Source organism: Anastrepha ludens, chromosome 6 (genome assembly GCF_028408465.1).
Source record: "Anastrepha ludens isolate Willacy chromosome 6, idAnaLude1.1, whole genome shotgun sequence".
In the NCBI taxonomy this organism is placed as follows: Eukaryota; Metazoa; Arthropoda; class Insecta; order Diptera; family Tephritidae; genus Anastrepha; species Anastrepha ludens.
Window position 1 is genome coordinate 122463449 of NC_071502.1, and position 26374 is coordinate 122489822.

Consider the following 26374-nt stretch of genomic DNA (forward strand, 5'->3'; position numbering starts at 1 on the left):
TGCACAACATGTTGTTCCCCCTACCATAGTTGTTGGTTGACGAGAACTAGGCTGGTTCGCGAGTAGGCTTTTACCAAGGCTATGACCTACTTAACCACAGAAGATAACTGTGGCGTACCCTATCCACCACCTGGGACGCGCCGCAATAGGTGCCGAACCAAAGGGTTTATCTCATTTTACTTTTTGATTTTTTATTTAATTCTGAAAGAGCCTATATAATTTTATTTTTAGTATTAATATTTCTATAATTATATTGTATTTTTATTTAGTATTTGTTTTTTGACTTTTTATTAAAGTTTATTGTATTCTGTTCTATATTAAACGATTTTATTTTATTTAGATTTACATGTCTTATTCCATTTTATTAATTTGATTTAATTTTCAAAAATTACTTTTGTATTATTTATTTTACAATATTTATAAAATTTTATTTTGCATGATTTAATTTAAATTTCTTCTGATTAAATTTTTTTTTTTTAATTTCACTAATTTTTTTTTGTTTTATTTGATAATTTAAATAAATATATTAAATAGTTAAAAATATATTTTAAATAGATTAAATTTATTTTATTTCACCTAAATTTTTTTATTTCATGTTATCCTATTTTATTTCATTTTTTATTTTATTCAGATTTAAATTTTTTTATACAATTGTTAAAATTTTGTTTAATTCGTTTTTAACAAAATTTTTTATTTTAAAATTTCTAAGACTTCATGTGATTTCGATTTATTTTGTTTTATTTTTTAGTTGTGTCTTTTATTATTATTTAATTTAATTTTATTTTATTTCATATTATTTTATTTATTTGATTTTACATCATTTTACTTCATGTTTTCATTTAATTTTTTAATGATTATTAATTATTTTCCTTTGTATATTCTTAGAAAGCAAACGGCAGTTAAAATTGATAATTTTTCACGCTCAACATGGGTTCTCTTGGTTTCCAAGTCACATTAACAAAGGTCCTTCAGTACCAGCTTCTTGCTTACATACAGTTTGTATGCTGAAAGCAAGATTAATATATACATTCGATTGAACGTGCATACACACATACATAAGTTCCACATGCATGACTTGCGAATGCATTGTTGATTGCTAAATGCTTTGAAACGCCGCCGAGTCTATTATATATTAATGACCAATACCAAACCAACCAACAGCTCCACCCTCAATTTAAAATTGACCGCACCCAGCTGCAAAGTTTTTACTGGCAATCCAGCACCGTTATACCTGCATCAAAGTGATGTAACGAATATTGGCCAGCAAATAGTGCTAAAAATCATACAACTATAAATCAAATACTAAATGATTTGGAAATGAAGAGACAATTCGAAGGCATGTACACGCTGTCGGTCCCACGACATCGGTTTAGCTTACCAATGCGACCCGGTCTTCTATCTGGAACAGGATTATCACTTCCACAGCAATCCCCAAACATTTTATGGAGAAATGTTTAGATTTTATAACAACAACAGTGGAGTTCAAACTGACAGTTTTTTCGATAGTCGAAGATATATGGGATATTCGCTGCTACCAGCCATTAAGCGACAGAATGCAGAAAAGAGCTAAAAACCTCAGTTGGTCCTCAAAACTACACCAACCTAACACGAAAGCCAAAAAGATTGGCTTTCTTCGACGAATTCTCTAAAAGCCAATCGAGCACTGAAAAGATGCTACTACTCGATGCATTAATATTCGTATTACTGGGCCTGCCACTTCAACGACGCACGGTGCCTACTCATTACAAGGCGGATGTATGCTGGTGTGAGTGCATGTACTCATATTGTAATTCATATATTATGTTACATGTTAAGCAATTTGGGTGCATATGTTTGCACAGGCGCATAAAATTAATTAAACGCTTTTTTGCAGTACTCAGGTGGCTGCTAAAATTTATCCACAGAAATTCAATTAGCAGCAGAATTTTTTTGCCAAAAGACTCTTTTTTTAATAGAAATTTTTATGCAACAAAATTTTGTTGTACATACATATATAATACATACATATATTAGGTGTGATGGCATAAATTATTCAAAAAGTTTTTTACTCACACTTACACTTAATTAATATGAAAGCTTGTATGTTAATTGTTTAATATTTGGCTAATGAGTAGATGTTGAATTTTTTTGTGGACTAGCAGAGGACTATATTTTCTGTAGCCCAAAATTAAAAAAAAAATGTGACTTTGCAATTGATACATGTACGGAAAATGACTAGAACGCCATGGGCCTTCTCACTTAATTTTATTAAGAATAGTGAGGGTGAAACATGGAAGCTGTGACATTCACGAATTGATAAAACTGAGACACCTGTTGGCTTTCTAAGTGGTGATGAGCTTCAAATTTTACGCGTTGATATAAAAAATAATGAAACGTAATGTGGAATTTTTTCAGGAAGTTGCATTGAGAAAAGCGTACACATTTTCTAGACTACAGGCGGCACTCCGTTTACTTTGCAGATAGTCACGCTGCGTTCAAGGTTCTTAGTTGGTATCGAAAGTCGTTCGGTAATGTCTACGCTTCTTGCAATATCTTTCACAGCACATCTGCAATTTGTGCTGTGTCAGAGAAGATGGTGGCGTTTCGAAAAATGAAAAAGCAATTGAGCGCGCTTAGAAGGGGTCTGCAGAAAAATCCCGCTAGTTAATTTTATGTTCTGAAGTTAATTATGAGTCTGTAGATAAACTACTAACTGCAGGTGTTCTAGTCTGGACACTTTATTAACACTGGACCTATGAGCCATATGAGTTCTCATGGGGATACTACCAGGGCACTAGCCATTTTGTAAGATCGCCAGGTTCGGAATACCACATAGTGATTTCTGTAGGATCTATAATGATAACGAAAAGTTAAATTCCATCTGTTAGTTTCAGATTTCTGAAAAATCATTCTTTCAGTTTAGACATAGTCTCCCTCGAGGAACTGATTAGATTCATCAAGAGTCCTATATAGTTCGAAGACATGTAGAAATGGATCTGAAAAAATATTTCCAGTAAGACTGCAAGCTGACCTAAGAAATTCAAATTTTCGATTCAAAATTTAAAAATGGTCCAGCTAAGACAGTTTCACCAAAACTTGTATTGCTATGATTAGCAGCGTACGTATGATTATTCTACTATCTTGAAATCGCAGCCTCAACCTTTCGACTACACAATTATCTGCATATAAATTCAAGTAAATTTTTCACTGGCTATTCAATATGTAGTAGGTGGTTAGAACTGGTAATGCTTAATTTTCAAAAGCTTTTATATACAAAACTTCAAAGAGATTTGAACAACGCACACTACATAATTTATTAATTCGGCTTTTAAAGTTGTTAACTTATTCAAAAACGGTCTCTTCAATTTAATGCTAAAATTTTATCATCTTTTTCCTCACAGAAACCTCTCCGGGCAACTTATACTAAACCGTTAATTAATGTCAACAGATTTTTTATAGCATTTTAACAGTGCCAATAGCAGAGACAAAAACAAATTTCTGACTTCAAAAATAAACTAGTCAAAATGCAAAATAAAGTAAAAGTCAGCAATGTGCAGAGGCGCACGGTTGACTGCCTCAAGGGAGAATGCTCCAATAATTTTGCGTGTGGAAATAATAATAAATATTATTACCTACTTATTAGAGTGATATCAAATACCGGCAGCCGCAGTAGCCGAATGGGTTGGTGCGTGACTACCATTCGGAATTCAAAGAGAGAACGTAGGTTCGAATCTCGGTGAAACAACAAATTAATAAAAAAATTTTCTAATAGCGGTCGCCCCTTGGCAGGCAATGGCAAACCTCCGATGGTATTTCTGCCATGAAAAAGCTCCTCATAAAAATATCTGCCGTTCGTAGTCGGCTTGAAACTGTAGGTCCCTCCATTAGTGGAACAACATCAAGACGCACGCCACAAGTAGGAGGAGGAGCTCGGCCAAACACCCAGAAAGGGTGTACGCTCCAATTATATATATATATTATATATGTATATATATATATAATATCAAATATCAAACTAATTAAAAAATGCACTAACTAGCAGCGCCTACAGTGTAGGAAATAATTAACTTCGCTTTTATGTGACTATTTGACAGCGACGGGCATATTTATATTGAAAATATTTTGCTGATACCAGTGGCAAATTTATATACACTACACTTTTTTAATATTTTTTTTTAATGTTCAAAAAGTTTATTTATAGAACCGCAAAATCAGTTTATAGCAGCCCCTCGGTTTTCTCCCTCCTAAAATATTTATCTGCAAAACCTATGCACAATAGGTAGCAGCCATTATTCCAGGCGCTTATATGTATGTATATGCATAGCTACACACGCACAACCAGCCTGCCATTTTGGCAACAAACTTTGTCAACATAAAATTAAATTAGACTGAAAATTTCAGCCATAAAAACTGTGTAATTTTCAAATAGCGGCTGTCAAATTTTCACGAAGTTTTCCATAGCAAAATACAACCATGCATACATACATACATATAACTGTTTTTGTTAAAGTATGCATGTAGTTACTGCAGTTAAAATAAATGTGCGAACGTGTGTGTGAATTTATTTGTTCTACTAAAGTGCAGACTTTTTTTCTTATTCTGTGGCGTTCATAGATATTTGCATATGTAGTTGCGCGCTGCATAGCAATTCCCATACACATGCAATCCTCTCTCTTCCCCATAAAAGTATGGCAATGTAGTTGAAGAACCGCTTAGAATTTGGTGACTAGGAAAAGTTTCCGCAAATAAAGGTGTAAGCGTGCTGGGCATGTCAGTCCCGATATTGCCTGATGCCGTTGTTTATCAAACATCAAAAACTCCGGGATATTGAATGGGCTTTTTTCTCAAGCTTCAATGAAGGGGAAAATTTGGATAAAAATTAGAGATAGGAACCTGACATTAATCCAAATTACAACTTTTTTGACTTTAACAAAAAAGTCATAATTGCTCAATATTGGCAATTAGTGGGCATATGCAACTTCTAAAAAGGCAAAGTAATATAGGCAGAAGGTTTTCTGGCAAAAAATTTCGATACGAGGAGTGCCTTTTATATTTCGGGATTTGGCAAACCCTGGTATTGCAATCTGGCAACTGACAGCTATATCGCAAAGTTTTACATTATTTGGCTTTTTTTGTGTTGTTTACAGTAACTTAAAAGATTCATCTCGGTCCAAAAATGGACCGCACGTGAACATTTTCGTGCGATTATTTTTTACAACTTTCGACGTGGATTAACTCAGCAACATTGCATGGATGAACTTAATTCATTTTTTGGCGATGAAGCTCCATCAAGGACCAGTGTTTATCGATGGCATGGTGAATTCAATCATGGTCGTAGTTCACTCCAAGACGAATTTCGTGAAGGTCGTCCAAAATCAGTTGTTGTTCCGCAAACCATTGATGCTGTGCGCGAACTGATATTGCAAGATCGTCATGTGACCCATAGTGAGATTGAGACAATCTTAGGCATTAGTGGGATCAGCATACATTTGTTCGCGTTGGATCCCACACAATTTGTCAATCGGTCAAAAAAAGGCTCGTGTCGATTGGTCGAAGTAAATGCTAAAAAAATACGATCACAGAACTTCGAAACACGTCTATGACGTCGTGACAGGTGATGAATCATGGATTTACGCGTATGAGCCCGAAAGTAAACAGCAGTCGACTGTATGGCTGTTTCAAGATGAGCCAAATCCAACAAAAGTTGTTCGCGCGCGAAGCACTTCCAAGCAAATGGTCGCCTGTTTTTCGGAAAAACTGAACATGTCGCAATAGTATCACTAGAACAACGCAGAACAGTAAATTCTGACAGGTGCACAACCATTTGTTTGCCAGTTGTCTTCCAAGAAATTAGGAAAACCAATCGCCAAAGACGGATCACTCTTCATCAGGACAATGCGAGCTCTCACACATCGGCTCAAACAACTGCATTTTTGAGCACCCAAAACATCGAATTAATGGGTCATCCGCCGTATAGTCCTGACTTGGCACCGAATGACTTCTTTTTAGTCCCGTACGTAAAAAACAAACTGAGAGGTCAACGTTTTTCGACACCTGATGAAGCGGTTGCGGCATTCAGAATGCATGTTTTGGAGGTACCTCATTCAGAGCGACAAAAGTGCTTCGACAATTGGTTCAAACGCATGCAAAAGTGTATAGATCTTCATGGAGAATATTGTGAAAAACAATAAAGTGATTTTCGATGATTAAAATTTGTTTTTGTTCTCTAATCCCGAAATATAAAAGGCACCCCTCGTAACAGTTACATGGCGTCTTATAAACACTTTTACAATGTAGAAATCATAAACTTTCCATTTTAATCTCCTTTAGTGTTTTTAACCTAAAAAGGAATTTTAAAAATTTTAAAAATTGTTTCCATCTAATCGATTCTCCCTTATTCAAATCAATTAAAAGTGATTAATTTTTTCCCCACAAAATGTAGCTCCCTCCATTTGTGGAAATATATCAAGACGCACTCCACAAATAAAAGGAGGAGATCGGTCAAACACCCAATAAATCCAATATGCATATATGATATATTGTATATATATATATATATATATAGATAAATAGTTAAAATATATAGAAAATTGAAATAGATCTACTTTTTTTTAGAAAAGAAAATACTATAGCTAATTGCATACTTCTTAATCTAACCCGGAGTCCCGAATTAACAGGGCTTTTTTAAAATACCGAAATCCCGAATTTAGCATCTTAAAAAAAAAAAATGAAAAACGATATTTAAATTTTTTCGGCTTTTTATTTAACTTCTTTTACAAAGAACTGAATGATATGAATTATGAAAACTTGATCTAAACAACAATTATATTCTAGTAAGAGTTCCGAAATGTCGGGATCATATTAAACATATCCCGAATTTCCGGGATCAACAATTACCGCGTATATTTTCATCCCTATTGAAGTGTGTATAGCTAGATGATGTATATATTTACAAATGGCCACGTACTGGAGTTTTGGAAAGAAATGCCCTTAAATTAAACCTTAGTACAAATAACGTAAGTACGCAGTACTTTGCAGCTTTGTTTTATTAGGTTATTCAACATGAAATGTGCAATTCGCTTGTTGCGAAATAAAATGCTGTAGTACGAGTACGAATAAAAAAAAGAAATATTTATTTAAAGAAACAGCGCTAATTTGCATCGATGAGCATTTGTTAAGAGCTTCTGAATTCAAATTTGCTTTTGAATTGAATAATAAAAAACTTTCAGAGCATTCAATATTATACTCGTGATTTTGGAAACACTTTTCAGTGATTGGCTTAAAAATGCGTCTTTAAAAGGCAACACTCTGGCAGTAATAAGTTCGGGAGAGGGATGTTGTGGAGCTTTGAACTTTTTAAATGGTCAAAACCATGTACGCTGCCATGTGAACCTCCAATGGGTTACAAAAGTGGTTTATTGGAGATTTCAAAATTCTTTATTGGTGGAAGCATTTTCTTTTTCAAAGTCGTTTTCGTATTATAGAAAAAAGATATTTATTCACTATTCATATTTTATTGCTTTATTGATGTACGAATAGTAAATTCGCTCTTGGCAACTGAGTCATCTTTTATTAATTACTGGAGCAGCTCAGGTATTGAAAAACTGTGGACCGTAGAAGCATAATTGGTTACTTTCAATCACCAGCACCGGTAGTTATTGTTGCTAACAACAGGTGGAGCAATAACTACTAGTTCTTCACACACTTCCCTGCCAAAAAGTAAGAATTATTATCTTCTTAAGTGAGTGTCCTTTTCTACTTTCGCTACAGGATTATTATCAGAAATTATTAATGTTCTGCCCGAGCACTATGTAAATAACGACAAAAAATTGTAACATTTTCTAAAATTTTAACTTCTTCTTGTTCCACATATTCAAGCGGATGAGATGGCTTGGTAGGGGTACCTGGCATAGCTATTAGAGGCTAAAATTATACTCGTATATATTCAAAGCACAGAGTACTCAACGGGCCGTATAGAATTTAGCGAGAACAAACCACGCCCACTTTTTATATGTATCGCAGTTTCCAAGTGAAGTGGCTAAAGGACAAGGTAAGCTTAAATCGATGAAAAAATCATATATTCTAGAATTTTTTTCTAAACCCTGCAGAAAATGTTTATTTTTAATTAGAAAACATTTTCTGAAAATTTCAAAAAGAAATGTAAAAAAATAGGGAAGCGGCAGTAAGTGCATAGAAACATTTGTTTTGCGGTGGCTGGCATAACTCGTCAGTGAATCATATAAAATAGAAAAATTATAGTTAATCATTAATAATTAGGAAGTTTATTCGGGTAAGAATATCGAGTTTTAATTTAATTTTTTCATTTTTTTTTAAGCTCAAAAACTCGGACGTCGACTTTTGCTAAAAGCGATATTGACTAATTTCAATAATTTTTTATGAAAATATAGTTTATACTACAACAAGAACCATATAAATCATAGTTCCAAACTTTGTAATAGGACTATGAATAAGTTCGTGCGGTTTTTTTTCGAAATTTGAAACTTTATTGACGTAAAATGGTTACAAATTTAATATTCAAAATATTGTCCATCGCTTACTACTACTTTTTCCCATCTTTCTGGCAATTCACGGATTCCCTTTGTGAAAAATTCGGTCGGTTTTGCCGCAATCCACGAATCGATCCATTTTTTGACTTCATCGTAATTACGGAAGTGCTGGTCAGCCAGGCCATGTTGCATCGATCGGAAGAGATAGTAATCGGATGGCGCAAGGTCTGGACTATACGGCGGGTGGGGTAGGACATCCCATTTGAGTGTTTCTAAGTATGTTTTGACCACTTGTGCAACATGTGGCCGAGCATTGTCATGTTGCAAAATAACTTTGTCGTGTCTATCGGCGTATTGCGGCCGTTTTTCTCGCAGTGCTCGGCTCAAACGCATCAATTGTCGTCGGTAGACATCCCCCGTAATCGTTTCATTCGGTTTCAGTAGCTCATAATACACAACACCCAGCTGGTCCCACCAGATACACAGCATAACCTTCAGGCCATGAATATTCTGCGCCGACGTCGATGTTGAAGCATGGCCAGGGTATCCATACGTTGCCCGACGTTTTGGATTGTCGTAATGGACCCACTTTTCATCGCCAGTCACAATTCGATGCAAAAAACCCTTTCTTTTGTGCCGTTGAAGCAGTTGTTCGCATGCCATAAAACGGCGTTCAACGTCTCTTGGCTTCAATTCATACGGCACCCAATGGCCTACCTTTCGGATCATTCCCATGGCTTTTAAACGTTTGGAAATGGTTGATTGATCAACTCCCAAAGTTTTTGCAACCTCTTCTTGCGTTTGAGCCGGATCTTGATCGAGCAATTCCTCCAATTCGGTATCCATGAACTTTGGCGGCGCACCCTCGCGTTTTTCGTCTTCCAAGCCAAAATCACCACTTTTAAAGCGTGCAAACCACTTCTGGCACGTTCGCTCAGATAGAGCATGCTCACCATAAACTTCCACCAAGATACGATGACTTTCGGCTGCTTTTTTCTTCATATTAAAATAATGAAGAAGAATTCCCCGCAAAAACACATTATTTGGCACGAAATTCGACATTTTCAAGTGTGGTAAAAATATTGTTGTTTACGCTTCAAATAAAAAACTTATACTGACGTTTGTGCCTTACGACAGTAGCTCTCCAATGAATGTTTGGAAATGTGGATCGATGGAATAATAATCAAGTTACGCCATCTGTTGTAAAACCGCACGAACTTATAAATAGACCTATTACAAAATTTGTAAAACTTAATGGGAATTGCGCATGACCTTTTAAATGCGAATAAGAGAAATATGTAAAATATCTAAATGCGAAAAGCCTTCAAAAAATATCTTAAAAAGTTTACGCTCTCTAAGCTGCTACTAATCGTATCTAGGTGAGTTTAGTCCGATTGTTAAATAAAATTATTCTGCTTACCAGCAAGTCCTCAAAACGAATTCGCCAGTTACAGTTTTTTTAGTTGTAAATTTACTTTACTTCTTTGTGATCGCTACAATCACTTATGAAAAGTGTCGCCTATCAATTTTCATTTCCGACATTGGCTCCAACTTTCCACCGACTCCGTATCGGTTATTTCATATAAGTTCTTATTAAAACCAAGGGCACTTGCCTTTGTATTTTCATGTGCGCTTTTATACTCCCATACTAGTGCCTACGGATGTTAATATTTTGTCCACATAACGGTTGTATATATATATATATACATAAGTACATATATGACGCGCAAAAATACACAGAATAATGAGAGAAGTCGATTTGGCTACGTCTGTTCTGCCGTCCGTCCGTGCGCATGGTAACTTGAACAAAAATTAATGATCAACGGTCAACCTGCCATTTAACGATAATAAAAAAAGCGAAGAAAAATTGGTAAAATATGGTTCAAATGATTAAGAAGATGCAAGTACAATTTTTGGGAAATGGGTAGTGCCACGCCCACTTTTGAGTAAATGCGTGTACCTTGATAAATACTTAACAAAATTCGCCCAAACGGCACGTGCTGCTCCCCATCTCATTCAGTTCCGAGAATATTATTGAAATCGGCTAAAAACTACGTCCACTTTTTATATGTTAATACTTACTTTTCGCCCTTCCCGCTGATGTTACGGGCTATAACTTTTATTGTGTATGCATTGGTTTGATTCCACGACTTAGCAGCCTGCACAAACTAATTTTTCTAAATGTGCGCAGCTCCGGACCAAATTTAGCCTTTTTTTTGGATTTTTACATAAACTTTTTTCTATATCTCAAATGCCAAATACTTATAAGTTATGGATTGGGTTTGCAATTTATAAAATTTATCGCATTCAAATGGCCACAATGGCGACGAGTGCTGTGCAGAAGTTCTTGTTGCATGTAATGCCTTTTAACAGTATTAAGCACTCTTCACTTGATATTGTTGCCATAGAATTATTGCTATTTTTGTTGTACTAGCTGGTGTTCAACACAGCGCAAACTGTAGCTGCAACATTTGTTAATGACAATTACAAATAAGTAAAATAAACGATGGGGCAAAGTTAACTAGATGAAGAGTAAGAACAGGCCGGAGGAGGGGTACGACTTTACACGAATGTATTAAGGACACTTGGTAAGAGTGTTCAGTCGCTATCACCGTTATTGCAAAAAGTTTAGCAAAAGTTAAGAAAATGTTCTTTATGATTTATATGAGAAGTGTGCGCGTGTGTAGTAGTGTGTGTGCCTGTGAACAGCAATGACACCGCTGAGCCTGCTGCGCGTTAGGGCGTGCGATGGAATTCCCATGTTGCACTGTCGCGCAAAATTTAATTTACAATATGGCAAAGAAAATGCAAATCGTATAAAAGACGAAAATTCTACTACGAATGATTGCAATTACTGTAAACAAAAGAGAAGCAATTTGCATTTGATTACATTAAGGAAAACGAAAAAGAAGTAGAAGAAGAAGGGCTATTTCAGCAATTGCTTATTTCTTTCTTTTGGGAATTGCTGCAAATGTGACCCATATTTCCATGGCGCAGCACTGAAAGTCCTTAAAGTAGATGCGAAAATCGAAAGAAATATGATTTTGAATAAAATTTTAAATTTTGTAAAGTTCATAAATTACATTTGACACATCATCTTCACTTTATGGCCATTTAAGAGCATGGACAGGCACATGGGCGGGCGTTGCACCCACGGTGCGCTACCACAATTTTTAATTAATAGTAAAGACAAGCAAAAAACGCCAACGCCCACACCATCTACTACATGTGCCGGATGCGGCGGTGTCGTAGAAGAAGTCAGCGATGGATACCAAAGTCCGACGACGAAGAAATGAAGTCTTGGGGCAAGAGTGGCTGCGTGCGAAAAGCACCTTAAACGAATATTAAACGCTGCACTAAATGAGTGTGTAAGAATATTTGTGTGCATAAAGGGGCATGGCTGCATGTTGTGCGCAACGAATGCAGCAACCACAACTAGCGCTATCAGCAACACGATAACGGCAGGTGGTGTAAATAAAATTTTCTACTTAAATATATTTTACGATCTTTGCAACGGTAGCACCATTGAGGGCGCCACCGTTATTAAAACGGCTGCATGTTTAAGCGAGCAATAAGAATTAGCTATTAGTTGTGAACACATGTTGCTGGCAATACAGTAAGCACTTGATATAGCGAATGCAACTTGAACCTGCAAAATAGGGTTGGCGTGATAAAAAAGAATTTGATTCAAATGATAAGGAAAATGATGAGTAGGGGAATTAACCTTTAGGATAATGCTTTGACCCATTGAACTTCCAGCTGCTCAATATTATTTTCTGTTTGTCCAAGCACGTCTCCTCTCATGTCGTATGAGTATCTTCGCACGGCTTCGGGGCGAACTCACCCAAAAAGCTACTCAACTGGTGGAGATCTTATTGGTCATGTCTGGCTTACCAGGTTCACCAACCCAATCTCAGTTTGTTTGCAAACACATTCCAAGTGACGTCAGTCCATCAGCTGAATCTGTCAAACAACGGTCTGTCGAATAACGGTCTGTTATGGAGCACACCTTCTCAATTCTTTTCACCATCAAAGGCTGGTCATATAGCCATTGTTAGATATTTGGTCGAGCTCCTCCTCGAATTTGTGGCATGCCTCTTGACGTTCTTCCACAACTTTAGGAATCTGCCACCTTCAAAAGGCAAATGGTTTTTTATGACGAACCTTTTCATGGCAAAAATACACTCGGAGGCTTGTCATCGCCTGCCGAGGTGGGACCGCTCCTGGAAAAAATTCCTTCCATCCTTTGGTGTTTAATGCTGACAGTGGGTTTCGAACATGAGCTCTACCGAAAGGCAGGATAAATGAGTATGGCTACGAAGGCCGCTTTTGAGAAGATTTAACATCTGAAATTAACTAAAAAATAATTTGATCCCGTAGCTATTGAGACATTTACTGCTATTATTTTATTTATATATATATTTAGAAATATTTTATAACATCATTGCCAAACAAACGCTTTACAAGAGTCGGCCTTTTCAGTGCAATCAACTTTAAGTGATTTTCATATATACCTCAACCCCATTTCCTCTTCTTGATTTTCCGTCAAATCACCAAAAACCCACTGGTGCCGTTTTAATGTTTCGTTCATTTCAACTACTTTGTCCACTAAAATTGCGCAAATATTTATTATTCATTTTCAAAATTTATTGCAAAATAATTACCAGCTAACGCAGAGCAAAAACAATAACATTGTTCGCGAATAATGCCGTTAACCACAATACCATGAACTAACGGCAAATTCATATGGCACATAGAATGCCTGGCAATTCAGTTAGCTACTGATTGGCTGCTCCAACGATTTACTGCATTTGGTCAATTTTGAAACAAAATTAAAGTTGATTGTTTTTTAAGCGAACAGCCTGACTACAAAAGAGGCACGTACGCGTCACTAAAACAACAAACTAATAATAATAATTGCCGCACAAGCAACAACTTTGCATACAAATAACAACAAATTGCTAGAAGAGCGACGGCAGCAGCAAAAACAAAAGCAAAATATTTATAAAATTTTAGTTGCACTATGCTGCACAGTGGGCTGGGCAGTTCAAATATTCGCGATGAATTTCTTTAGTCTGTTTCTTTTTCTTTTAATAGAAAACAACGCAAAAATACACTTTAAAATTCCATTTTGCTAATAGTGAGCAAATACATGCCTGATAACTACAGTACTGTGAATGGTCTACAGTACCTAATCTCGCCGTTTCACTTGTAAGTGAATATTGCATTAGAGCGAGCCTTCTCAAGCAAGCCTTTGGAAGACACATGCAAAATCGCCCGACAACTGTGGCCGACTCTCAATGCTAAACGCATGAAACTTCTACTAAGAAAAGATAAGTACAGTCTTAACACATAGACGAGGAAGAGACGATCCCACACCTTCTGTGTCACTGTCCTTTAATGAATTGGGAGATCTCGGCTCTGTCGGAATTAAGGATCTTACAACATTTTTGAAAGGTACACATTGGCTTTAGGAGGGATAAGGGCAAGTTCCCCACGTGGCATCATAATGTGCCATGAGCCTGAGTATGTCCCATAGTGAACAACCGCATCAACCTAATCTAACCTAAGCCTTCTCAGCAAAGCAGCAAGCAAGAATTTTTTTAAAGCTTTCGACAGAGTCTCTCCCACAATTTTGTTATATTATAAAAATCATCTTCGCCTGCCTTTTACTATGTTTTCCTGCAGTGGATGAAATCCTATCTATGCGGAAGGCATTGTGTGCTCACAATTGATGGTATATCCTCTACAACATTCACTGTATGTTCTGGAGTACCTCAAGGAAGTGATTTAGGACCGGCACTCTTCGTATTATTTATCAACGACATTAGCAATTGCCTCTCAATTGCTAATTTTCTGTTATATTCTGAGGACTTAAAACTAACTGTGCGCAATAGAGTTAAACTTACCTCTCGCCCTATCCGACTTAAAAATTTACAGACATTTCAAGTAAAAACAATCCTACATTTAAAAAAAATTTAGTCCTGTTTTCCAATTAGACCCATTGTCCAGTGGAACGTTCCGCGGCTTTGTTGCAGCTTATGCTAATGGAAACGCAGAAAAAATATAAAAAGCCAAATAAAACTATTTATATTCAATAGCAGCAGTGGCTAGCCAACAGTGGACATTTCGAAGCGTTTGTTTTACTATCTTTATTTCCAGCTAATGCTGCTGAAACTGTTGCTGTCACAGTATTATTGTGTGATGTTGTTATTGCCCCTATCGCTGCTACTACTGCTGCTGCTGCTGCTACAATTACAAAGTTGCAGCCAATTCAATATTGGCCAAAAGAACAAACATACTTGCATAACTGTGCATATTAACAACAACAAGCAAACAAACAACAGCACAACAACGCATTATTGCAACAAAGCAAACAAAAATAAATTTCGATATGGAGTACAAACGAATTTCCGCCATGCCGCCTCATTAACGAAAATTGAGCGGCAATGGACAGAAGGCAGGAGGGCGCGAAGTGAGCCAACCCAAAAGAAGAGGATTTCAATTTTGGCAATAGAGGTAGTCGCACAGTTGTGTATGTACGTTGGAATGTGTGTACACAGGCAATAGCGCACACGCACTCACCGCACTGGTGGTGCTAGTGGGTCAGCGGTGTGCCACCATCGCATCTCCAATCCATTGAAATTCGGATGCTGCTCGTCTCCTACACGCACTTATGTGTGCAACACGATACTGCCTCCGCATACTTTAGCTGTTGCTGCATGCCACATTTACATATACGCACTCTCTTATGCATATTTGTAGTTTTATATGTCTGAAATTTTAAACTGGGTGTTTGCTTAAATTCTCATTAGTGGACCACAACAGAGGCCCAGCTATAAAATTTGCAGTAAATATTGTCATAATATATGAAAGTTTTCATATGTGTTGTGTTTTACGAGGCACATACCGAGCGTTACGTAGCTCCTTTAGGCGCACATTTGCCACAAGAGAGCTCGAAATGAAAAATTTAAAATTATAACCAAGCACACAGACCGCGGTTCGAACACAAACAAAAAAATTTAAAAATTGGCTAATCTGCGACTGGAAAGTTCAAAATTAAAGCTCATGATTTTCGAGTTTCAAGCAATCAAGTGGAACAGAAATTGTATCTGCATGAATCTGTACTGTATCGGTAAATCCTATTGAAAAGCACATTTTTATCACACCTCAAGACTAACTCCGAGCCGAAAAAGAAATTAGTTATCGGGTGTTTTTTAACTGCATGATAACTATCAATATCGATAACTAAGAATAGCATTTCCGATCAGTAAAGTTTGGCAAATCATCATGAATCGTTCAACGCCAGAACAACGTTTAATAAGTGTGGAAATTTACTTTGAAACAAAAAAATACTGAGAATAAATCTGTTCGCGTTGTTGACATCATTTGGCTCCAGATTTATTGGAAAATTAGTCAAAAATTGGACTGATCGAATGGATCATGTAACTCGTAGCCACGGCGGACGCATCCCAGATGTCTTATCTATACTGGTGTTTCGAAAAATGTAAAATCAGAAAAAATACGCCTAAAAAGTATTTAGATTTCCTGCTCTCACAGAATGCCTTTTTCATTTAATATACGAATGCCTTACACTTAGAGAAATATGTTTCAGTTATCTGATAACCCTCTTCTTTGAAAATTGTGCCAGCCAGTATAGATAGAACCGGCAGATGCCGAAGTCTAATTGGGTTGTACATGACAACCATTCGGTAGGTCCCGAGTTCATAATCCACAGTGCGTATGAAACATAAAACGATAGACAAAAATTTGTTATGATAAGAGCAGGCTTCCGAATGTATTTTTACTGTGAAAAATATCTCCATAAAATAACTATCTGCTAAAATTTTAAGCTTCTTCATTGGCGGAACAACAACGAGGCAAAGACTCGTGAAAAGACTTGGTCTGCTTAAGGATACATAGCGATGGAGAGAATACTTTTTAGGGGCAGTCCGTCTAACCTAAATCAATACTGAATTTAATGGGCGAATAGTTAAATTTTTTCAATCTTTTTGAGACATGCTCGGTAATCGACAAGTATCCCTCCGTAACTTTGTAAGAGTTCTGGGTCAAACATGATTTCGTTAGGGAACAGCATATGGCACTACCAAAACGTATTGAACTTAAAATAAAATCTGTGGCACGTCTTTTGAATTGCAAAAAATCAACAAACTAAACTTCAACATGTAGACTCAGTTTTCTATATTAGTTTAATACCCAGAAGCGTTTGACTCACAAATTCGTAACAATTCAAATCATTGTCCGCCTACTACATTCACATTGCGCAGCTACCACGCCCACTTCAGTCACATGCTCAATGCGTTATCACTGCTATTACGAACAAACAATTGGCTCATTAGCGCACGTGCCACAATACAAAAACTACGCCACCACTCACACTCGCTCATACACAACAGCAAGTGGCTATATTTATTACGCGTTACAAATATTTGTGCAACATTTTTCAATTTGTTATTCATGTTGCAACAGCAATTTTCCAACAACGTGTAATCGACACTGGATAATTGACAAAACGATAATTGACAATTGCCAATTTGTGCACGTTTGTTTGTTTTACATTTCATGATGCACACACACACCCATGCACTTATACATGCACATACACATTTATGTAGTACGTATAGTTGATTATTTTTTCTGAACAAAACTGAATACGTTTGTCAATTTCGCAGGAGGTTAGTTCGATTGTTGGTGCTGCGAAAGCAAATGCTGCCAGCTGTGCGCTTACTTACTTGTCCCAAACCATTTGTTGTAAAAATGTGTTGCAAATGCAACAAACCGGGTGATTCACCGATTTTGTTTTTGTAGCCAGTGGTGGTGGATTATGTTTTGGTATTAGTAATAAGAAGTTTTTGTTGTTGTTATTTCTGCTATTTTGCCATATCGACTGTCACTTTATTTGTCATTTGTATTAATTTTACTCGTTGGCGGAAATTGCACAGAGTGACTTGAGTTATGGAAGAATTTTTCATGAGTCACTAATTGTCATGCTGTGACGTGCATAACAAGAGATGGATACTGTTTTAGTATGAAAATATATATACATAAAAATTCGTATGTGGATGTGTGTGAATAAACTTTGAAAAATATCATATAAATATCTTTGAAGTAAAACTGGTAATTGGTAAGCTGTCTGAATTATTCATAACCTGGGACAATGGCCACCCTTGAAAAGAGTTTGAACACAGAAGAGAGTACCGAGGATGCAGAAACTGATGTGCATTTAAGACAGTTAGCAATAGTTTTAAGATAAACTTAAAGAAACGAAGTGTTTATTTGCCTAGTTTTCAGCCGAGAATAAAGGTTGCAAAATGACCTGAGCAGATTAGCTTCATCTACGACTATCTTGAAAACTGAAAACTGAAAAGATTCCGTCGTCCACTCTGTTCATAATTTTACTGATTACTGACTGGCTGAACTTAGAACTCAAAGAGCAACCTTGAGAAGAGCCTTGCAGTCAAGTACCTAGAGCTTGCTTGAGACGAGTTGGCCTATTAAAATCTCTTATCCCTATTCTGGAAGCAGCAAAGCATAGAATTGCCGAGGCCTGGAGTCGTAATATATTCACATATTTACCTTAAAACTGTGCAAAATTTATAAAAATTCTGCAGATTTTCACCAAAATTTTAAACTTTTAAATCAGAATTTTTAGAATAATTCGGTGAATGTGATTTCAGAGTCCATTCAAATGTAGGTACAAGTTCCAATTAGCTACAAAATACTGTTGGTGTTTGAGAATTTTTTTTTACCCTCGGATCTAGCGATTTTCTTCCGTATAAAATAAATTGTGGAACGCAATATGGCATTCTCCATGAGTGCAAGTAAAATGAGTATTTATAGCTTATTTTTTTTCTGGATATGTGAAGCTTAAGAAATGTATAAAAAAATTGGAAAACTGTTTTCCTATAATTTTCACATTTAGAAAAAAAGGAATTTTGGAAATTTTAAAACATTTAGTTTTGATAAAAAATTAGGACAAGCAAATTTAATTCACTTTAATATGGAATATCACTTGTTTTGGTCGGTTATCATATTCTTGAGTAAATAGAAATTTGTATGACCTTTGACTAAACAAGTATGTGAAATATCGGTCTCAGCGACCGATTTTATATAAAACTGGATGGTCTGGTTCTTAGATAAAGAAAATCATCAATTATTTGTGAACCTGTAATGTCAATCAACATTTCTCCAATTCACTTCTCCAAAAACGAAAAATGTGTAATTTGGTGTTGAATTTGACATAGTTCAATACATTGAACATCAACCAAAATAAATCAATTCAAAATTATAAAAATGTAAATACGATTTTTCAAAAACAACATTCACAAGGCAAAACAGCGAATAATTATGAGCATAAGAAGTAATTACATTGATTTGCTTCCATCAAAAAGTGTTTCGTACATTTTCCATTACTTGCAGCAAACTCAAGCATCGCGAACACGTTAACCGCCAGTCTATTGTCTCAATGCGACCTGATCTATCAGATGGCAAAAACTCAGCAAACAAGTAACTTTGTTATTTCGCCAATTGCGCTGCGCTCACTGCTGGCGATCCTAAGTATCGCTTCTATAAAGAAGTCCCACAAAGAGCTGCTTGCAATGATGGGCTTCCAAAACTCTTACCATGGCATACAGGAGTACAAAGCCTGCCGAAATGCGAACAAAGATGAATTTGTCTTCACAGTTCACAATGCATTCTATGTGGCCGCTCACCTTGAATTGTCTATGTCATTCAAAACTATTTGTCTGGACAATTTCCAAACACGGATAGAAAACATGGACTTTCATAACCGTGAAGAGGCAAAAAATCGAGTTAATAACTGGATTGCCGAGCAAACGGAAGGTCACATCGCAACACGCCTCACAGCCAACGCCCTAACTGATACCGAGGATAGTTTGCTAATAAATATTGCCAGATTTGAGAGTAAATGGAAAAAGTCGTTTCCGAAGAAATTGTTAACCAAAGAAGATTTCTGGATAACTCCGAAGGAAAACGTTAAAGTGACCATGATGCATGACTTTTGCGAAATACCAATTGGCCAATTGAACAATTTAAAGGCTACCGCTGTGCTGGTACCTTATCGGAATGTAAGTGTAAGTTTGTTTATTCTTTTTCCAAATGAGATCGATGGGTTGGCGCGACTGGAGGACGAACTGCAACGGCAGCGAGTTGATATAACCTCAGTGGCGATGACATTAAAACCGAAATGTATAAAACTAGGTTTGCCGAAGTTTAAACTGGAGTGTGACATTGATATGCAGCCTGTGTTGAAGGATGTTAGTATATGCCTACATGCATACATACACATATATTTAAATCATAATAAATGCCCATATTTATACTTCCCAATAGCTGGGTGTAAAAGCAATATTCAGCGAAAATATGGACTTTGTGCGCCTCCTAAGCTCACTTGGCGTAATGAAGATTTCACAGCTAAGGCAAATTGCCGCTGTGGAAATCAACGACGATGGCACAAACGAATCGTCGACAAAAGGTAATTAGTTAATTAGTGAAAGAGCCAGATTTCACCTTGCGACACCGTAATGTAGTTTGATGGACTTTTAATATATTTTCATTTTTTAATTTCAGTCTCCTTCTTACTATCCGAAGGTGAAAACTGTAGCTTACTAGAAATCAATCATCCTTTCTTCTTCGCTATTATGGATGAAGAGCGCATTTACTATGGCGGACATATTACGAATACAAGCAACTTTCTTGAGTGATGTACTATACTACTATACTCGTATTGCAACGTCTACAATTTGGCAATGTATGTAAATTGAAATGAAGTGAACATAAAAGTTTGGCGAAGTCCTGTTCTTTGAACTCTGTACATCTATACAGCTATAAAAAAATCGTTTGTCGAACCGAAATCGCTGATTTTTCGTATACCTCTGTGTTAACTTAGAGTAATCCAAGTACAGCTAATTTGAATTAGCCAAAACTAAGAACGGGTAGAGCCATTGCTTTTCCCATAGAAAATCTGATTATTCCGAACAAAAAACTGATTCAAGTGAATTTGGCAGACAATCTTACATCAAAGGCAGAGCTCTGCAGAGACCGTCAGGGCGAAAAGTTATAAAAAATCAACGGGATTTTTTAATAACTTGAAACTTGCACCTTGCACAAAATTTAATAAAGTACAATACTGCATACCAAAAACTTTCCTGAAATTGTAATTAAAAACCATTGCATTGAGATGAAAAGTTTGTGGACTTTGCATAATAATTGAAAATTGGATTTATATGATATTTTAGACCATGAACTTTACTTTTATACAAAAGTAATGACCGCTCAAAAACTAAAGAGAAAATAGTAGAAACGAGTAAATATTCATGTCATACGTATATGTCGCGGGATGTATGTAAATATAAAGTGGAGCGAAATTAATCATCCAATTTTATTTTTGAATCATTTTTTTATAGAATAAAACAAACTGATTTTGAGTAAGAATCTTCATTTTTGATCTTTATGCACTCCATTGCGTGGCTGTTTGAGTTGATAGACGTGCGACGTCATTTGTAAAAATTATAATATAAATCATCCAATAGCGTGATTAATTTTGCGTCCCTTTTCATAATAGACACAAAAACTAATCTAGAAATGATAAAATATTTTTCGCACTCACCTGTGTCGCTTCCACAAAACATCAAGGTTTTCTCGCAAAAAAAATGTAGTTCAGCACGCTTTGTGTGCCCCTATGTGGCTCAACCAGACGATATTTAGACAGTTTCGTAGCGATCGAAACACATTATAGGAGCTGAAAAAAGTATATTTTCTTTAAGCCTAAAAACTTCAAAACATCACAGCTTCATAGCCCAGCTCTCGTTACTTTTGCTCTTTGATGGGAGATTCTTGTGGATTGGAGTTATCAGAATAGAACACAAATCCTTCTTTTATCAGTTCTTACAGCCCGTTTATAAATTAATATCAGAATCAATCGTTTGTTAAAGCAATAGTTGCTCTGTTACCACCGAGTCTCCCAAACAGCAATGCATACCTCACATAGCTACAATTTCGGCTTGACTTGTGTTTGAGAAGCGTCAATTCGTTTTGTCCACTATTTTTTGTTTACTGTACTTCCTGTGTACTGTACTATTTATTTATTTCTTAGTTTCAATAACTGTTTTTACATAAATATAACTCATTCTTTAGCAAAGGCTATATATAAATTGAAGCTTCAAACTTCGCACAAGACTTATTAAAACTCGACAAATTCTCATCAAACTTTTTACTCAGAACTGGAACAAAGTTGGGTACGCAGTTTTATAGCCCCATAAATTTTAATATAAAAAAGTGCAGATATGTATTGGCTCAAAATTCGCGCTGATTTTTGACAAAGTTTTTTTTTTTTTTTTGTTTTTGCTAAAGTGTTGCGCATTTTCTCCATATAAACGCGACAAAGCATTAGACTGGCTTAGGTCATATCTAGCTGGTAGACACATGCAGGTCAAAGTAGATGGCCACCTATCCAATGAATATGCGGCTAACTCTGGTGTTCCGCAAGGTTCTCACCTCGGTCCGATTCTATTCAGCATATTCGTGAATGATATTGGTAACGACTTCAACTCGGAATACCTACTCTTTGCGGACGATCTTAAAGTTTATCGTTCAATCACTAGTGTGCTGGATAGTCATCTACTACAACAGGACGTCGATCCACAAGGAACAAACTGGATCTCAACTTTAAAAAGTGTGCTGTGATGTCCTTCTCGAGATCGCGCACTCCCTTACCAGCAATGTACACACTCAATGGTGATAAAATAAGGGAGGTGGATGACATCAAAGACCTCGATTGACACCAAACTAACTTTCCACAAGCACATAGACGGAATAACTCAGAGAGCTTTTAAGATACTCGGATTTATAACTAGGAATAGTAAGGACTTCAAGAACCCTACTCCCTGATTTGTCTTTTCAAAACTCTAGTTCTTCCAATACTGGAGTACTGATCCATAATCTGATCTCCATACATTGAAGCAGGCATTACTAGAATTGAAAGAGTGCAACTTAAGCTCTGCAAAACCTTAGCCTTCCGGCATTCATCATCAACCGTTTCAGCTACAGAAGATATCTACATTCGGTACAACATCAACAGTCTGCGGTCTCGCCGTCGCGTAACCTTCTGTCCCATATCTTTATCTATAAATTCTGATTCTGTACTCTCTTTTATCTTTGTATATATATTGCCGATTGGCGTTTGTTTAATAAATAATAAATAAATAAAACTTTTTTTGTAAGACATGTAAAAAAAACCAAAAAGTACCATAAAATTTACATGAAATTCATAAAATAATTACAGAGTAATGCACAAACTACGCAAACTATGATATGCACCATGCAGGTGGCATGCCTCGACTCATTAGCATGCAGACATAATAGAACAACTTTACACACATATTCACATTCATTCATACATATGCATGCATTTATCTTTAATTGTGTGTTGTAGTTGGCAAGCTCATAGTTTCCGGATTTTGTGTGTGGCACAAAGCTCGCAACATCAGCTGAAGTTGGCTGCTCTTGGCTTGGCTGCACATAAGGCAAGAAAACAAAAGTCAATTAACTCATTTCCGTTTTATGCACCTTTGCAAGCGCATGTGTGTGTTGGCGCATGCCATTGTTATTCTTGTTGTTGTTGTTGTTGCCGCCGCTGTTAGCATGATTAACGCCACATCGCGCTAACTTATTGCAACACAAATTCGACTAAGTGAGGAGTGGGTGTATTACACACACATACATATATACATAAGCGTGTGTTAGTACGCCTGTATGCAAATTGTTTGCAGTGGTTGCCACCTGCACCAAACAAATCTACAAGCCTATGCGCATATACAATTACCTTGTACATAGTTAGTGGTATTTATGAGTACCGTTAAGCTTACATCAGCATGCAGCATGAAATACCTATAGGGTATAAATACGTACACACCTACGCACAACCATATTTGTATAGATATATGGTGCATCATTTGCAGTTGTGTCTCATTTTCCGGCATTGAGAAGTTCACATTTGCATCAGGCACACGAGCACAAGTTGCATCCCCCCTGCAGCGCTGCACTTTATAAACTTTCGGCAGCAACTTTTATGCTTTCATTGGGTTTTTCATGTGAACTGCGCGTTTGACAGCGCGCAGCGAAAACTATGCTTTCATAGTTATCATGTTACCGTTATTGTTGTTTCCATGTTTTTGTAATACCGTTTTGTTTGGCTCAAATCTGTTGTAATAGTGAATTTATTGAAATTAATGATGCCTCGCTATGCGCATCACTGAGATGGGTGCACGAGAACCTGCAAGTGTGTGTGAATGAATCAAGGAGTATACATATATGAATGAGTGTGTTGTTGTAGGTGTGAATGAAAATAGTTACCAACTTTTAGTACGTTTTCATGCCTTGTTTTTAATTAAGCTGTCGGAAAATGCAGTGCTTTAGTGTCAGAGGTGCTCGGTGGGTTAAGTGACTCATATTTATAGGAATGTGTAAAGTACATTAATGTATCGTATGTAATATTTGTGGCGAGTGAATTCCCAACCACTCAATTAAGTTCTTATATTTAAAATATATTTATTTTGCCGATACGATTATTTATAGACACAAAATTATATGAGGTATACACTTCAACCTGAAAACCTATTGTGACCCTGGTGCATAACTACTCTGAAGTCCAAGAGATCGCCAGGGGAAAAAGTTTTCGAAATATTCTTCATTTATGGACCAAGATTATCATTATTCGCATTTAGTACTAATAAGACAATCTGTATTCTAAAGAAGGCGCCGAAGGAAAAGGCTCGAATTTTCACGAAAGTAAATGGAAGTGACGCATTTAGGGTTCAAATTTATAATTGGTGCTTACACACTTTTCTGCGTGTTTGGCCGAGCTACTCTTCCTATTTGTTACGTGCGTCTTGATGTTGTTCCACAAATAGAGGAACCTACAGTTTGACGCCGGCTCCGAACGTCAAATAGTTGGTATAAGGAGCTTTTACATGGCAGAGATGCTCTTGGAGGGCGACCGCTTTTAGAAAAAAGCTTTCTATTAGTTAATTTTCACGTACGGAGATTCCAACCTACGCACCTCCGATTGATACTCCATTCGGCTGCGGCGGCCACCTGTTCAACTCTTTGATCTATATATATATTTTTGTGTTGAGTGGTATAATATGACTCTACTAGGCCGACATATGGTGGCACAATATTAATCATCCAATTTGGATTTTGAATAACTTTTTTGACCAAATAAAGAAAAATAAAACGAAATCCTCTGCGCGCTCCATTGCTTGTCTGTTGGTATACTGAAGCTCCCTAGTTCACAAGTTTGAAATGTGATTAATGTACGGCGCCGTTTTCGAAAATTATAAGACTTCCGATAGGGTGACTAATTTTGTGCCACCTTGCAGAACTACAGCGAACGCACCTGCCAACCAATTGTTATTAGCTGCAGAATAGCAGTATTTATTGGCGTTCCAAAAATACATATTCTCCAATCTCTTTTAATGATCCAAATATTTCAGCCTTTTTTTCCAACGGAGGCCTGTCTTCTTTCCTCAGTCAACTTTAATTTTATTGACTTCAAAAATACTTATCTTTGCACAGTTCCTAATCGCAATATTATCAAAAGATCATCAAGTAGACTTAAGTGAATGGCGATAAAAGAAACTGAGAAGGCATCAAAGTGCCAATTGAAACATTTCGCTTCCTTTCTTGCAAATTCACTCTAACTAATAGAAGTTTTACTGCCGCAAGCCACATACGTGCTCATACATATAAAATGCTCTTAGTGCAGTCCCCAAATTGCAGTTACAGCAAAAACGCCAATTTTATATTCATTTCATAACAAAGCAATTAAGGCCGCCAAAGCTTAAAAGGCTTTTCTTGTTCACTCATTTACGTCATCCTTCTCCTCGAATTTCTATCAAAGGTGTTGAGAAAGTGAAAATATAGCCACCTCGCAAGCGCAAAGCGCCACTACACACCGCACACCGCAACCGAATGCTGTCGTAGTGCAACTGTCGCCGTCGCAGTTGCGGCCGCAGCTGCTTCGCGGACATATTTTGTAATTTCCGCTGCCGCAACACTAATCGCATCACTCAATTATTGTAATCCTCTCAAATGAATGCAACAACCAGGAATGGTGCTCCATGCACCGGTGGGCGGGCGAAAGAATATCATGCAACATGCAGCAAGTGCCTTGGGGAGCTGTCGGTACGCTTGAGTGCAAAATTGTAGACATCCATGGATACATGGATGTAAGTGCATACATACACATATTTAATAAGTGCATGTTTGTGTTGTTGCTACATCGTAAACCGATTGAAATTATGGCATTTTAACGTGCAACCAACCAACACCGCATGTTGCCAAAGGCTACAAATGAAATTACAAAACATAAAGGAAAGCAAAAAAAGCAGGAAAAAACAAAAAAGTTAAATCAGAAGTTTGCTTACAGTTCGGCAAATGCTAGTGCGGTTAAGTGGCATGCTACTTAGAGGTGGATTGAACATCAGCAAAGGGCGCTGCAACCAGCTGGCTATCCTTTTTCCAAATCTCAAATAGCATAGCTTTTTGGTCATTCGCTGAGCGCGCCTTGCCCACGAGTATCTTGCAACATGGTTAATAGGCGTCACTGCAGCGCCTATATTGATCGGTCTTATTCGCCGCGCGCATGCTTCAGTAGTTGGCGCGATTTTATCGCCAACATAAATAAATTCCAAGTGTGTGCTCGTATTAAAATCTAAACAATAAGTTAACTATTTCACGATCGGCCAGATTGTGGCACCCAACGCTCGCTGCACACACACACAGACACACATCGCACGATTTTTCGATAAACCCGCCGCTGGCCACAACAAAGCGCTGCTGCTGTA

General features: G+C 36.8%; 1 protein-coding gene across 1 annotated transcript; it reads left to right on the forward strand.

Annotated features, from left to right (window-relative positions):
- The first annotated feature begins 18741 nt into the window (after positions 1–18741).
- On the forward strand, positions 18742–20882 carry LOC128867790 (serine protease inhibitor 42Dd-like). Its single transcript, XM_054109292.1, has 4 exons — positions 18742–18867; positions 18927–19783; positions 19860–20001; positions 20097–20882. The coding sequence occupies exons 1-4, from the start codon at positions 18855–18857 to the stop codon at positions 20228–20230; spliced, it is 1146 nt and encodes a 381-aa protein (XP_053965267.1). The 5' UTR covers positions 18742–18854; the 3' UTR covers positions 20231–20882.
- The last annotated feature ends 5492 nt before the right edge of the window (positions 20883–26374 follow it).

Coding starts and splice junctions, on each gene's coding strand:
- LOC128867790 (XM_054109292.1), top strand. Junction 19,784..19,859: donor TGCAGCCTGTGTTGAAGGAT/GTTAGTATATGC, acceptor ACTTCCCAATAG/CTGGGTGTAAAAGCAATATT. Junction 20,002..20,096: donor AAACGAATCGTCGACAAAAG/GTAATTAGTTAA, acceptor TTTTAATTTCAG/TCTCCTTCTTACTATCCGAA.